The sequence below is a fragment of the Misgurnus anguillicaudatus genome, unplaced genomic scaffold (genome assembly GCF_027580225.2).
Source record: "Misgurnus anguillicaudatus unplaced genomic scaffold, ASM2758022v2 HiC_scaffold_26, whole genome shotgun sequence".
NCBI classification, from domain to species: Eukaryota; Metazoa; Chordata; class Actinopteri; order Cypriniformes; family Cobitidae; genus Misgurnus; species Misgurnus anguillicaudatus.
In genome coordinates this window covers 4,949,323-4,962,795 of record NW_027395276.1, presented here as the reverse complement: position 1 = coordinate 4,962,795, position 13,473 = coordinate 4,949,323, and the positions used below count along the sequence as shown (strand labels likewise).

Sequence of the window (13,473 nt, the reverse complement as noted above, 5' to 3'; positions counted from 1 at the left end):
GTATCCTCTGGTTGATCTCAGTACATTTCAGTAAATTGTCTGAACATATAAAGCGTGTAAACGGAGATGCGGCAGGTGTGATGTCCATTAGTAACACTCAGGTGCACACAGTGTAATTATTATGAAGCAGCGCAGGTGTCGTATCTGAGTTTCTCTCCCTGTCTGATCGTCTCCAGCGAGGAGCCCACGAGATTCGCGAGATCAGCCAATTTCATTTCACCGGCTGGCCGGATCACGGCGTCCCATATCACGCTACGGGTCTGCTGGGATTCGTGCGCAGGGTTAAAGCCAAATCGCCAACCAACGCTGGACCAATCGTGGTTCACTGCAGGTATGATGTCATAGTTATGTTCTGCTCTTAAATATTGTATCATGTAGATATTTTGCCTTATAGGTAATATTCATTTACTATAGATGTGTTGGTATTTGAGTGATTGAATATTATTATTAAAAAGAGCTTAGTATCATTTGAGTGTTTGAGAAGATTTCTCTGCTCTTTTGGTCTTCATCTCTGTTCTGATTGGTCACCCTACAGTGCAGGGGCGGGGCGAACAGGCTGCTTTATTGTGATTGACATCATGTTGGACATGGCAGAGAGAGAGGGCGTCGTGGACATTTACAACTGCGTGAGGGAGCTGCGTTCACGACGGGTTAACATGGTTCAAACGGAGGTATTGCTTCTCTGACCCTTGACCTTTACTACTAAATTTAAGCCACTAGTTTGACTTAATTTGCTACTAGGTTATTAAAACTTGTTTGTTAATTGGAATCAAATAAAATATAGGTCTATTTTTTGTTTAAACTTGAAGTAAATGATTATAAGAAATATTACCTTAGCAAAAAACTGAAATAAGTTTAAGATGAGGAACTAAAATGATTAATTGAAACAAAAAAACGAAACTAAAACTGACAACCTTTATATACATTAGCAGTCATAATTTGAAATAAAAATAATAAAAAGTAATTTCCCCCTGTGAGCTCCGGCTAAGGTCATGTAATCTAATTTTGAGATTAAGAGCCTCAAAGTTGTCACGAAATAACAAAAATTTGTAATTTGTGATTATTGCTATAAATTGCAGATTAAAATAGCCTTCAATATAAAAAAACCTTAAACTGTTTTTATTGCTTGAAAATACAGAAATGTATTGTTTATGTATTTATTATTATTCTGTGAAAAAATACCTGAACTTCGAAATTGTATCATTAGAAAAGTGAAAACAGACCATAATATTAAATCACACGCACAGGCAAGGCGTAAATATTGCCACTTATTTTTAATTTAATTTTATTTTATTTTATTTTATTTTATTTTATTTTATTTTATTTTATTTTATTTTATTTTATTTTATTTTATTTTATTTTATTTTATTTTATTAATAAGTTTATTTATTTTATTTATAAGTTTTATTAAGTTTATTTGAGTATTTTATTTTATTTTATTTTATTTTATTTTATTTTATTTTATTTTATTTTATTTTATTAATAAGTTTATTTATTTTATTTATAAGTTTTATTTGAGTATTTAATTTTATTTAATTTTATTTAATTTTATTTAATTTTATTAATAAGTTTATTTATTTTATTTATAAGTTTTATTTGAGTATTTTATTTTATTTTATTTTATTTTATTTTATTTTATTTTATTTTATTTTATTTTATTTTATTTTATTTTATTAATAAGTTTATTTATTTTATTTATAAGTTTTATTAAGTTTATTTGAGTAGAGACAAGTGTGTTACATAAGCTCATGTTACATACTACAACATTTTAGTCGAGGCTAATTCTCAATGTCAGTCCCTAGTGGGCCTTTACAATAATTAAACAATACATGATTAAAATTAACATAATAATACAGTATTACAGCTTACTGTATCTGTTTTGTAACTCAACTACTGAAATAATAACCATCCTATTTTAAATACACTGCTACGTGTTGAAAAATGCTGGTGCATGATGAGTCCGTATATGACATTAAGTGTGCAACCCGGTATACAATGATTTCAGCATTTCTTTGCTTTTTGGACATGCACATCATATACAGTTAATAAACCTGTTTTTACAAGACTTAAGACTTTTCCTATATATGTGTCATTTATCACTGAAAACAGGAAAATCTCAGCTTTCACTTGGTATATAACACATAGACAGGCAAAATATAATTTTTTACCAAATTCATCCAATCTTTGACATGACCTTACTCAGCCAGTATTAAAGATAAGTGGCTATTTTCACCACATGTTCTTTACATTATATTAAATGATTTTATGTAAAAAAATTAAATCACCAAAAAAATGACTTGCTTGATGCTTGATGAGCTGCAGGCGTTGTCACAAATGACAAAGCTCAAAGCAATGTGACTAAAATGAACATAAAAGCTGAAAATAAAAGCAAACTTAAAATGCTAAAGTCTGTGTAAAGTCATTTCAGAGAATTGTTTGTAAACACATTATAAGTAAGTAAGAATGCACACCCAAGGTGGTAATACGGCACGACATGAAGCAGGGTGTGCAGTATTTTCAATTTATACCACGGGTCTGTTGAATGCTTTATTCAAGAGACTGTGAAGTAGCCTATGTAGTGCTGAATTGTGGAGTTACACTGTTAAACAGATTTTTATTTTTTCGTGTTCAGGATTATTTGGGCGGAGCAAAAACTGTGTCTTTTATTAATGTTTTCTCTGAGCTGTATGTTATAGATGCTAGAAAAGATCAATCCCTGTTTAATGTTCTACAATAATCCTAACCAAAATGTTAAAGTAAGATTAACTAAGAGAAACTGGAAACAAGAGAGAGAAGCGAGTTAAAAGCAGCAGGTGAAACCGAAAGAGGCCGGTGAAAGAGTTATACCTGCGCGATCTTAATCCTGATTCAACATGTCAAACACGCCGCTGCGATTTCAAGCTATTAGCATATCATAAACACTCTCAACCTGTTCAAGAGTCCATCAGCCGCGAGCGAGGCACAATGCAGGTGCTTAGAAGAGCCATAAACGCGCTGGGCTAACCCAAAAAGATTACCGTGCTCGCCCGCTTCATTTTTACAGCTCCTGATGGGTTTATGTAGCCGTGCAGATGAAGAACTCTCGAGTGTTTCTGAACGCACGCCATCTGGAGCTGTACTTTCACTTACTGCATCATTTCACTGTAATTTCATTTAGATCGCAGGCATCGTTGCATTTAATGGGCAAATGTTTCATAGATGACACGCGGGTTGGTGTTTGAGAAAGTTCACCACAAGCGTTTGCCCAAATCTGCTTTCTTTAGATCAGTGACCTTCACATGCATGTGTGTGTGCGTGCATGCGTGTTCCCCCCCTTTCCCTCGCAGGTGTTGTGATGTAGTTTGTCACCCTACAGGCACTTGTTACCTTTTTACACGCATGTTTGAGCTGTCACTAATAATTCAAGACAACACGGACTCGTGAGCGTTCCTTCATTAGTTAAAGAAGCATCTCTTTTGATTGGCTCGTTTTTAGGCATCGTTACATCACAGCTGGCTTTCCATTGCATGTGCCTACAAAAAGGTCAAAGTTCACTGGAGACTCAACAGCACAGACACGCTGACCCCGTTGTCAGGATGTAGTGAAAAGTGACAAGCTGAGATCGCTGTAAAATGTCACTTCAGGAGTGATTTCCATCAAATACGATTTTGGCTCAGAGGAAATGCTACCATCTGAAATGATTTAGATATTGACATACATCGCTTTGATGATTCACAGCTAATAGTTTGATGCTTTGTCTGTTTTTTACACTTTTGAAATAAATTTCTCAAAAGAGCTCAATATCTGTGTTTTTAACCCTGACACATTTAAGAACACAGAATAGCTAAAAGTAAAATAAGAATAATCTTTGAGACGGCTGTTTCTTTATCAGGTACGTGTGTGAGATCAACATAATAATGTCATTTTGCTTTTATTTCAGTGCAAAATAAATCCAAACAGATTACAGTGACATCAATAAATAAACAAGAGAATATTGCCCTTCAGAATGTTGTAATTGACCAATCAGAAGCGAGTATTTCAAAGAGGCGTGTAGTAAAAGTCTTGAACATTCATTTATGTTGATGATGTCATAGTTTAGGTCTGTATAGGTGCTATAATGTCACGTTTGTGTTTTTACGTTGTGGTCAGGAGCAGTATGTTTTTATCCACGATGCCATTTTGGAGGCGTGTCTTTGTGGTGACACCACCATTCCAGCCAGTCAGCTTCGCTCTGTATACTATGACATGAACCGATTGGACCCTCAGACCAACTCCAGTCCAATCAAAGAGGAGTTCAGGGTAAGAGAGAGAAAGTCAATTTTTTTAATCTTCTATAAAATATTTTCTCTTTCATGTTTAAGATGTGATGATGTTTGCCAAAGAATAACAACAGATCCAGTCTTGTGTCTTTTTGCTTTAAAATAAAGATACAAATATCTTTAAAACGTCATTTTAGATTTGAGTCAATTCTGTCCCTTAACTAGTAGTTCTAGATGTAGTTAACATACAGTATAAAGCAGCACATTGTGTGTGTGTGTGTTGACAGACTCTAAACATGGTGACGCCGACCCTTCGTGTAGAGGACTGCAGCATCGCTTTACTGCCACGAAACCATGAGAAGAATCGCTGTATGGACGTCCTACCACCTGACCGCTGTCTGCCCTTTCTCATCACTATTGATGGAGAGAGTAGCAACTACATCAACGCTGCTCTCATGGATGTATGAGATCATAACTCTTATATCTTATATCGTCTTACACATCTTAAAATCAGAATTATCCCATGATTTACTCAATCCCAGCCCAGCTGAACACAATCTGAGCTATATGAAATAATATCACAGCTCATCCTGTCTTTATAATGCCAATGAATCATGATCAATGTTTGAAAGCTCTGAAAAGCACACATATCAATCATTATAGTTATCCATCCATCCATCTATCTATCTATCAATCCGTATGTCAATCCATCTGTTTGTGTGTCCATCTGTCCATCCACCTGTCTATCTTTCCATCTGTCTGTCTGTTCATCTGTCTGTCCGCCTGTCTATATGTCCCTCTATCTGTCCATCTACTTGTCCATCTGTCTGTCTGTCCATCTGCCTGTCTATATGTCCGTCTGCCTCTCTGTCTGTTAATCTATCTGTCTGTCTGTCCGTCTATTTATTAATCCCCCTGTCTATCTTTCCATTTATCGATCCATCTGTCTGTCTTTCCATCTGTCTGTCTGTTCATCTGTCTGTCCGCCTGCCTATAAGTCCCGCTGTCTGTCCATCTACTTGTCCATCTGTCTGTCTGTCCATCTGCCTGTCTATATGTCCGTCTGCCTCTCTGTCTGTTAATCTATCTGTCTGTCTGTCCGTCTATTTATTAATCCCCCTGTCTATCTTTCCATTTATAGATCCATCTGTCTGTCTTTCCATCTGTCAGTCTGTTCATCTGTCTGTCCGCCTATCTATATGTCCCTCTATCTGTCCATCTACTTGTCCATCTGTCTGTCTGTCCATCTGCCTGTCTATATGTCCGTCTGCCTCTCTGTCTGTTCATCTGTCTGTCCGCCTGCCTATAAGTCCCGCTGTCTGTCCATCTACTTGTCCATCTGTCTGTCTGTCCGTCTACCTGTCTATATGTCCGTCTCTGTCTGTTTATCTATCTGTCTGTCTGTCTGTCCGTCTATTTATTCATCCGCTTGTCTATCTTTCCATCTATCTGTCCATCTGTCTGTCTTTCCATCTGTCTTTCTGTTCATCTGTCTGTCCGCCTGTCTATATGTCCGTCTGTCTGTATGTTTATCTATCTGTCTGTCTGTCTGTCTGTCTGTCTGTCCGTCCGTCCGTCTATTTATTAATCCTCCTGTCTATCTTTCCATTTATCGATCCATCTGTCTGTCTGTTCATCTGTCTGTCTGCCTGTCTATATGTCCCTCTATCTGTCCATCTACTTGTCCGTCTGTCTGTCCGTCTACCTGTCTATATGTCCGTCTGTCTGTTTATCTATCCGTCTGTCTGTCTGTCTGTCTGTCCGTCCATCTATTTATTCATCCGCCTGTCTATCTTTCCATCTATCTGTCCATCTGTCTGTCTTTCCATCTGTCTTTCTGTTCATCTGTCTGTCCGTCTGTCTGTATGTCCCTCTATCTTCCATCTGTCTGTCCGTCTGCCTGTCTATATGTCCGCCTATATGTCTGTCTGTCTGTCTGTTTATCTATCTGTCTGTCTGTCTGTCTATTTATTCATCCCCCTGTCTATCTTTCCATCTATCTGTCCATCTGTCTGTCTTTCCATCTGTCAGTCTGTTCATCTGTCTGTCCGCCTTTCTATATGTCCCTCTATCTGTCCATCTACTTGTCCATCTGTCTGTCTGTCCGTCTACCTGTCTATATGTCCGTCTGTCTGTCTGTCTGTCTGTTTATCTATCTGTCTGTCTGTCCGTCTATTTATTAATCCACCTGTCTATCTTTCCATCTATCCGTCCACCTGTCTATATGTCTGTCTATTTGTCCATCTGTCCGTCTCTGTCTGTTTATCTATCCATTTGTCCGCCTGTCTGTCTTTCCAACTGTTGGACCGTCCATTCATTCTTCTGTCTGTCTGTCTGTCTGTCTGTCTATCTATCATTTTAAGTGTCCAAATGACGCCAGTGGATAAAGTGGATCTGTTTAAGAAAAATTGCTCATCATTTTCATTACATCTGCTTCTTTGAAAGATCTTGACTTATATTTCTTGTTCAAACAGAGCTACAAGCAGCCGTCTGCCTTTATTGTTACCCAGCATCCTTTGCCAAACACAGTGAAAGATTTCTGGAGGCTGGTCCTGGATTATCACTGCACATCTATAGTCATGCTGAATGATGTGGATCCAGCGCAGGTCAGTCAAGAAAACATCGATAGAAAAATAAAGATTGTGAAAATGAGACATGACACAAAACATTGAAACAGCACGGCGCTCTCATCAAATGAACAGTTTTATTTTTATAGTGTGTTGTAGCAAAGCAGCTTTACAGTAAATAGATGTTAGTACAGAAATAAAATCCAGTTTTAGTGTTGTCCATTAGTGACCGACTCTGTTTCAAAGCGTTTTTGTTTTTGAGAGATAAAAGATTTGTGTCCGTTCAGCATGAGAACGTCTATGCTGTATTCTGACAGAATGATGAATAATGAACGCTGTCTGTGACGAGCGACCCCACTGCGACAGGGCACGAGGGTTTATAGACGTTCACAGAGGAAACTTTCTATTGAAGACAGAGTTTGTGTGTGTGTGTGTGTGTGTTGTGTTTATGTGCGCTGTATATGAGGATCTGTTGGGACGGCAGCCTCAGGCTGTGTTATAACACCCAGGATCAAAGCTTAGACAGAAATCTAATCCCCAATACCAAACACACACCTTCTATCTCATACACAATACACATAGACAATATCATACTTGTATAAAATATTGTGGAGACATGAAACAAGCAGAGCTGTGTTAAAATCTTTATTTACCTTAGCATCATTTTATAAAGTGTTGAATCATTTTTAAATGGATGATTGACAGAAATATACTGAAGTTCAGAGATAAAAACCACCATGTGAAGCGTGACCACCACCACGACACAAATACACAAACATTTTTAGGCAGATGCAAATATACTCTTGTCTGGCTCAGTGGTAGATCATTGTGTTAGCATCTCAAAGGGTTATGGGTTTGAACCCAGGGAACACACATGCTGATAAAATGTGTACCTTGTATTGCACTGTAAGTTGTTTTGGATTAAAGCATCAGCGAAATGCATAATATCAATAATATAAAGCAAATATCTTTTTTAAAATGACTTCTCAGAGCATGTCCTGGATGTTGAAGTTGTTAAATTGTCGTCTCTGAGGCTGTTTAAATATTGTAAGTGAGATGGTTTGTGCTCCTCAGAGTTTAAAACACACACACACACACACACACTTGATGTCCATACACTTTCACACGCACACACAACATCTTTTATCAGAAATTCTTTCACAAAAACTCAACACTTGACAGCTCAAAACATTCATATGAGGGCTGATAGGATGTTTTCACAGAACGCTTCAAACACACAAAACGTCTGACCTCATATTTATCATAACATTTACACAGCAGTGTGTTTCTCTGTTGATTTGTTTGTTTAATTTTCTGCTGTTGTGTGTTTGTGTATAGTTGTGTCCACAGTATTGGCCGGAGAACGGTGTTCATCGTCACGGTCCTCTTCAGGTGGAGTTTGTTTCAGCTGATCTAGAAGAGGACATCATCAGCAGGATATTCAGAATATATAACGCAGCTCGGGTGTGTAACTCTACACATCATGACATGAATGTTTTTATCATTTCTTCTTATGTTTATAGTATAGTTAAAACATAAATGACATTATCAGTGTATTCAGATAACCACTTCAATTCAAATGAGTGCTGTGACTGAGACAAAAAAATAAAACCCCATCATTCATTACACTCTGAGAGTTTAGCTCATTTAACTTGAATCCATCTGTCTATCCGTCTGTCTCTCTGTCTGTCTGTCTGTCCGTCTGTCTGCCTGCCTGCCTGTCTGTCTGTCTGTCCATCTGCCTGCCTGCCTGTCTGTCTGTCTGTCTGTCTGTCTGTCTGTCTGTCTGTCCATCCATCTGTCTCTGACAAATGGACGGATGGCAGACAAACAGACAGATAGATAGACAGATGAACGGACAGACAGACAGATAGACAGACAGATCTGTCTGTCTGTCTGTCTGATCTATCTGTCTGTCTGTCTGTCTGTCTGTCTGTCTGTCCATCCATCTGTCTGTCTGTCCATCTGCCTGTCTGTCTGTGTGTCTTTCTGTCTATCTGTGTGTCCGTCCATCTGTCTATCTATCTTTTCTTCTGTCTGTCTGTCCGTCTCTCTGTCTGTCTGATCTATCTTTCTGTCAATCTGTGAGTTCGTCCATCTGTCTGTCTATCTATTCATCTGTCTTTCTGTATGTCTGTCTGTCTACTTGTCTGTCTGTCCGTCCGTCCATCTGTCTGTCCATCTGTCTATCTATCTGTTTGTTCGTCCATCTGTCTATTCATCTGTCTGTCTTTCTCTTCGTCCATCTGTCTGTCTGTCCATCTATCTGTCTTTCTATCTTATCTGTCCATCCATCTGTCTGTCTGCCGTCCGTCTCTCTGTCTGTCTGATCTATCTTTCTGTCTATCTGTGAGTTCGTCTGTCTGTCTACTTGTCTGTCTGTCTGTCCGTCCGTCCGTCCATCTGTCTGTCCATCTGTCTATCTATCTGTTCGTTCGTCCATCTGTCTATTCATCTGTCTGTCTTTCTCTTCGTCCATCTGTCTGTCTGTCCATCTATCTGTCTTTCTATCTTATCTGTCCGTCCATCTGTCTGTCTGCCGTCCGTCCATTTGTCTATGTAACTATTCGTCTGTCTGTCTCTCCGTCTATCTGTCTGTTTGTTTGTCCATCCATCTGTCTTGTCTGTCTGTCTATCTGTCTATCCGTCTGTATGCTTATCCATCGGTCTGTCTGTCCAGCTGTTTGTAAATTTGTCTGTCTATCTACGTATCCATCCATTTGTCTGTCCATCTATTTGTCTGTCTGATCTTTCTGTCTGTCTATCTGTCTGTCTATCTTTCTGTCTTTCTATCTGTCTGTCTATCTGTCTGTCCGTTTATCTGTCTATCTATCTGTCTGTTTGTCTGCCATCCGTCCATTTGTCTATCTAACTATTCGTCTGTCTGTCTGTCTGTCTCTCTCTTTCTTTCTCCGTCTATCTGTCTGTCTGTCCGTCCATCTGTCTATCCGTGTGTCTGCTTATCCATTGGTTTGTCTGTCCGCCTGTTTGTCAATTTGTCTGTCTATCTATTTGTCTGTCTGTCTGTCTGCCTGCCCATCTGTTAGTCTATCTATCCGCCTGTTTGTCCATTTGTCTGTCTGTCTACATATCGATCCATCTATCTATCCATCTATCCATCTGTCTGTCTATCTGTCTATGTTTATTCATGCTGTGGTTCATTACATCATATCACTGCCTCATAGGTATCTTTATGAGCAGTGTTTGTGTTTCTTCTGTTATTGAGACACAACATCATGAAGCTCATAAGCTTTATTTAAAGACTTCTAACAGTGATAAATCATCATATACACACAGCTGAGCTGAGAGATTTACTTCAATATTTATGGAAAAATGCATCATATTTTATCATCATTAGGTTTTGAGATACAGGGCCGCTATAGAGTTAATGCATTCATATCATAAAGCTCTTGAAAGCTATCGATGCAGGTGTTCATGTCTCATAAACTGTGTGTGTGTTTGTGTTTCAGCCACAGGATGGGTATCGAATGGTTCAGCAGTTCCAGTTTTTGGGATGGCCCATGTATCGTGACACGCCTGTGTCCAAACGCTCTTTTCTCAAACTCATCCACCAGGTGGACAAATGGCAGGAGGAATATGATGGTGGAGAGGGACGTACCGTAGTACACTGTCTGTGAGTACAGTATCATCACATAAACTCTCATCTGATTAAAGTCTGCCCATCATTATAACCATGACTGAATCCCAGTACACATATACTGGCTGTTTCTTAATTCTAAGAACGCAAAGAATGGACATGTGTTCTCGTAGAGATCGGTCTTGCCAAGCAACCTTGCAAAAATGAACTCAGAAGGTCGCGAGAACACAGAACAAATATTTCAGATACCTTATCAGGAAATAATTATATAATTTAAAATAAGAAACTCAATTAGGATTAGTTGTTCTATGCCAATAAAACATACATTTAAATATCAAATTTGCGTTTTTTTATGTATTTAATACTTAAAATTTACTAGTGCTGGGCAAAGATTAATCGTGATTAATCGCATACAAAATAAAAGTGATTTTTTTGCATAATATATGTGCGTGTACTGTGTCTAATTATTATGTATATTTAACCACACACACATTCATATATTCATTTCAGAATTGTTTTATTTATATACCTTTTTTTTTTATTTATATTTAATATAGATTATATAAAAATATAAATAAATATATTTAAACATGTAATGTTTCTTAAATACATACATGAATGTGTGTGTATATATTTATACATAATAATTAGACACAGCACACACTCATATATTATACCAATAATCACTTTTATGTTGTATCCGATTAATCGTGATTAATCTTTGCCCAGCACTAAAATTTACTTAAAGTTAACTTTAACCAGCGTCTCACTTTCGCTTGCTGTGCGCACTGGGTGATGCCAATGACGCAAATTGGGTTTTATTTGCTATTCGCGTCAAACATGTCTTCGCGCAAGTAGAAAATATTCAACTCGAAGGTTAATCCCACGAGTAATCTAGAGTGTGTTTGTGTGTACTCAGCATTAGACAGTGAACATTGATATGGTTACCTGTTTATCAATTATCACATTTAAGGGAGTGAATCTTGTTAGGTACACTCATGAAAAAATCATTTAGGGGATTCACTCCCATATTTAAATGAAGTTGTCACTCGTGAAGCTTTTCAGTGTATTTGGTGTAGTATGTTGTGTGTGCATGATGTTGCAGTAAGTGCATGTGTGTTTATTATGTCTAATTATGGCAATGTACCACTAGAGAGCGATGTTTCAATGCTTCTTTGGTTATGCGAGTCGTAATAAAGAATCGCGACATGCAGTCACTGTGCCGTCCTCTCTGTTCAATATAATAAAAAAACGTCAAATAAGAACATGACATATGAGGCCATTATAATGCATTACAACTCCGAACAAAGTAACGCATATGTTGGATATTAATCCAGATGAGCTAAACCTGTCATGATCTATTCTTCTTAAATGTGTTTGATACTTTATTGCCAACAAATTACAGAAAAATATGTGATCTGGGATTGGGCTTTGAATGAGAGATGTGTCTAGGCAGCCCTGCAAGACACACACACGCACATAGACACACACACAGATCCTTAGACATACAGACGCTCCTCACACAATCCTCTATAAGTCTGTCGGATCAGAGCAGAAAAACAGATCAATAATCATTAGTGCATTCATTAACACAGAGGATATGAGAGATCTGCTGAGAGGACTTTAGTTTTGTTTTGTGGGTTTCATCTGATGGAAGGATGAACATCGCCATCTACTGGCTAAACACATTAATTACACGTCACACAAGCTGGCTGCATCAAGACTGTCCCATGTCTTAAAACTGGCAAAGTGCAGTGCCCTTAACCCACACTAAACACACTTTGGAGAGGTATTCAAGGCTAAGTGTATCCCATCATGCATCATGGCTGCATCCAAATACCCACATTTGCGGTCTTTGCACTTGACCACTTGACTACTTACATGACGTATTTCCTGTATTTCGCTTAAGTGTTCTAGTGGGTGTGAAGTGTGCATGTTGAATTATTCACTTGATGGGACACACTTATGTGTTGACAGCAAGTGTAAAAATGTCAATCTATAGTGGCAGCAATTTGCACCAAAATGTATTTGTTTCTTATTTAGGCTACTTATAATATATATTTTTATACGTTTTTCACTAAATAAAATGAACTTAAAGATTATTATCTACACTTATCTGAATCTTTCAGAATCAGAATTCTTTGCATCTGTAAAAAAACTCATTTTGTGCATGCAGCTTTATTAAAGTTTATTGTTTATCCAGTAGTCCCTGAATAAACCACACAATTAATGTTGTTTCTAGTTATGTGATAAAAGCAGTTGCAGATGTTTTACAATATACATCACAATGTTTGCACCAATGAAATGTGCAACACTTTTTGTTTACAACCTTAATATGTAATATCCAAAGTTTCTATGACATCTCGCAAAGTTTGGGCAAAAGTCTCACAATTTAAATCCAGAACACGATGCATGATGGGATACGCTTAGCCTTGATTACTGCTCTGAAGCAGAAAAACTTTGGCAGTTTTAAAATAAAATGGGACAGTCTCGCTCACTTACTTCCTATCAACGAGTGGCCGAGACCGCAAGTGTGGCTATTTGGACCCAGCCATAGAAGTCTGATGTTCTGCTCAGTTTCCGTCAGACCAAACTGTTTACACTTCAGTGGGTTTAGAACTCATGTGGTCAATGGTATTTGTTTGAATCAGACAACACTTTGTAATAACAGGTTTGTGTAAACAGTATTATATAGAAATCACCTTCATGCAGCAGAAATAAACACACCAAAATAAATTACTTTGTAATCCAGTAAAAGTGTTTCATGCACTTTCATATAGACTAATATAGGTATTAATGATGTCCTCTGCTTGTGTGTTTGTTTGCTCTTTAGGAACGGAGGAGGTCGCAGCGGGACATTTTGTGCCATCAGTATAGTCAGTGAAATGTTACGACATCAGCGATCTGTTGATGTGTTTCACGCTGTTAAAACTCTGAGGAACAACAAACCCAACATGGTGGATCTGCTGGTAATGAATCCTCATCTTACATACACACATACATAAGAGAAACTGATCCCAGTTCATTCAGACATTCACATAGTTTATATTGTATGTACTGAAATATAAGA

The 13,473-nt window shown here is 37.7% G+C and overlaps 1 protein-coding gene across 6 annotated transcripts in view; it reads left to right on the top strand.

Annotated features, from left to right (window-relative positions):
• The window catches only part of LOC129443264 (receptor-type tyrosine-protein phosphatase mu), a 234,710-nt gene that overhangs the window by 220,346 nt on the left and 891 nt on the right, over positions 1–13,473 (top strand). For all 6 annotated transcript variants that reach the window (XM_073864360.1, XM_073864363.1, XM_073864362.1 and 3 more), the window contains 8 exons: positions 177–331; positions 536–671; positions 4,129–4,278; positions 4,526–4,699; positions 6,713–6,844; positions 8,144–8,269; positions 10,276–10,439; positions 13,237–13,372. In XM_073864360.1, the coding sequence (XP_073720461.1) occupies positions 177–331; positions 536–671; positions 4,129–4,278; positions 4,526–4,699; positions 6,713–6,844; positions 8,144–8,269; positions 10,276–10,439; positions 13,237–13,372 (1,173 nt within the window). The remainder of the gene's footprint in view (positions 1–176; positions 332–535; positions 672–4,128; positions 4,279–4,525; positions 4,700–6,712; positions 6,845–8,143; positions 8,270–10,275; positions 10,440–13,236; positions 13,373–13,473) is intronic.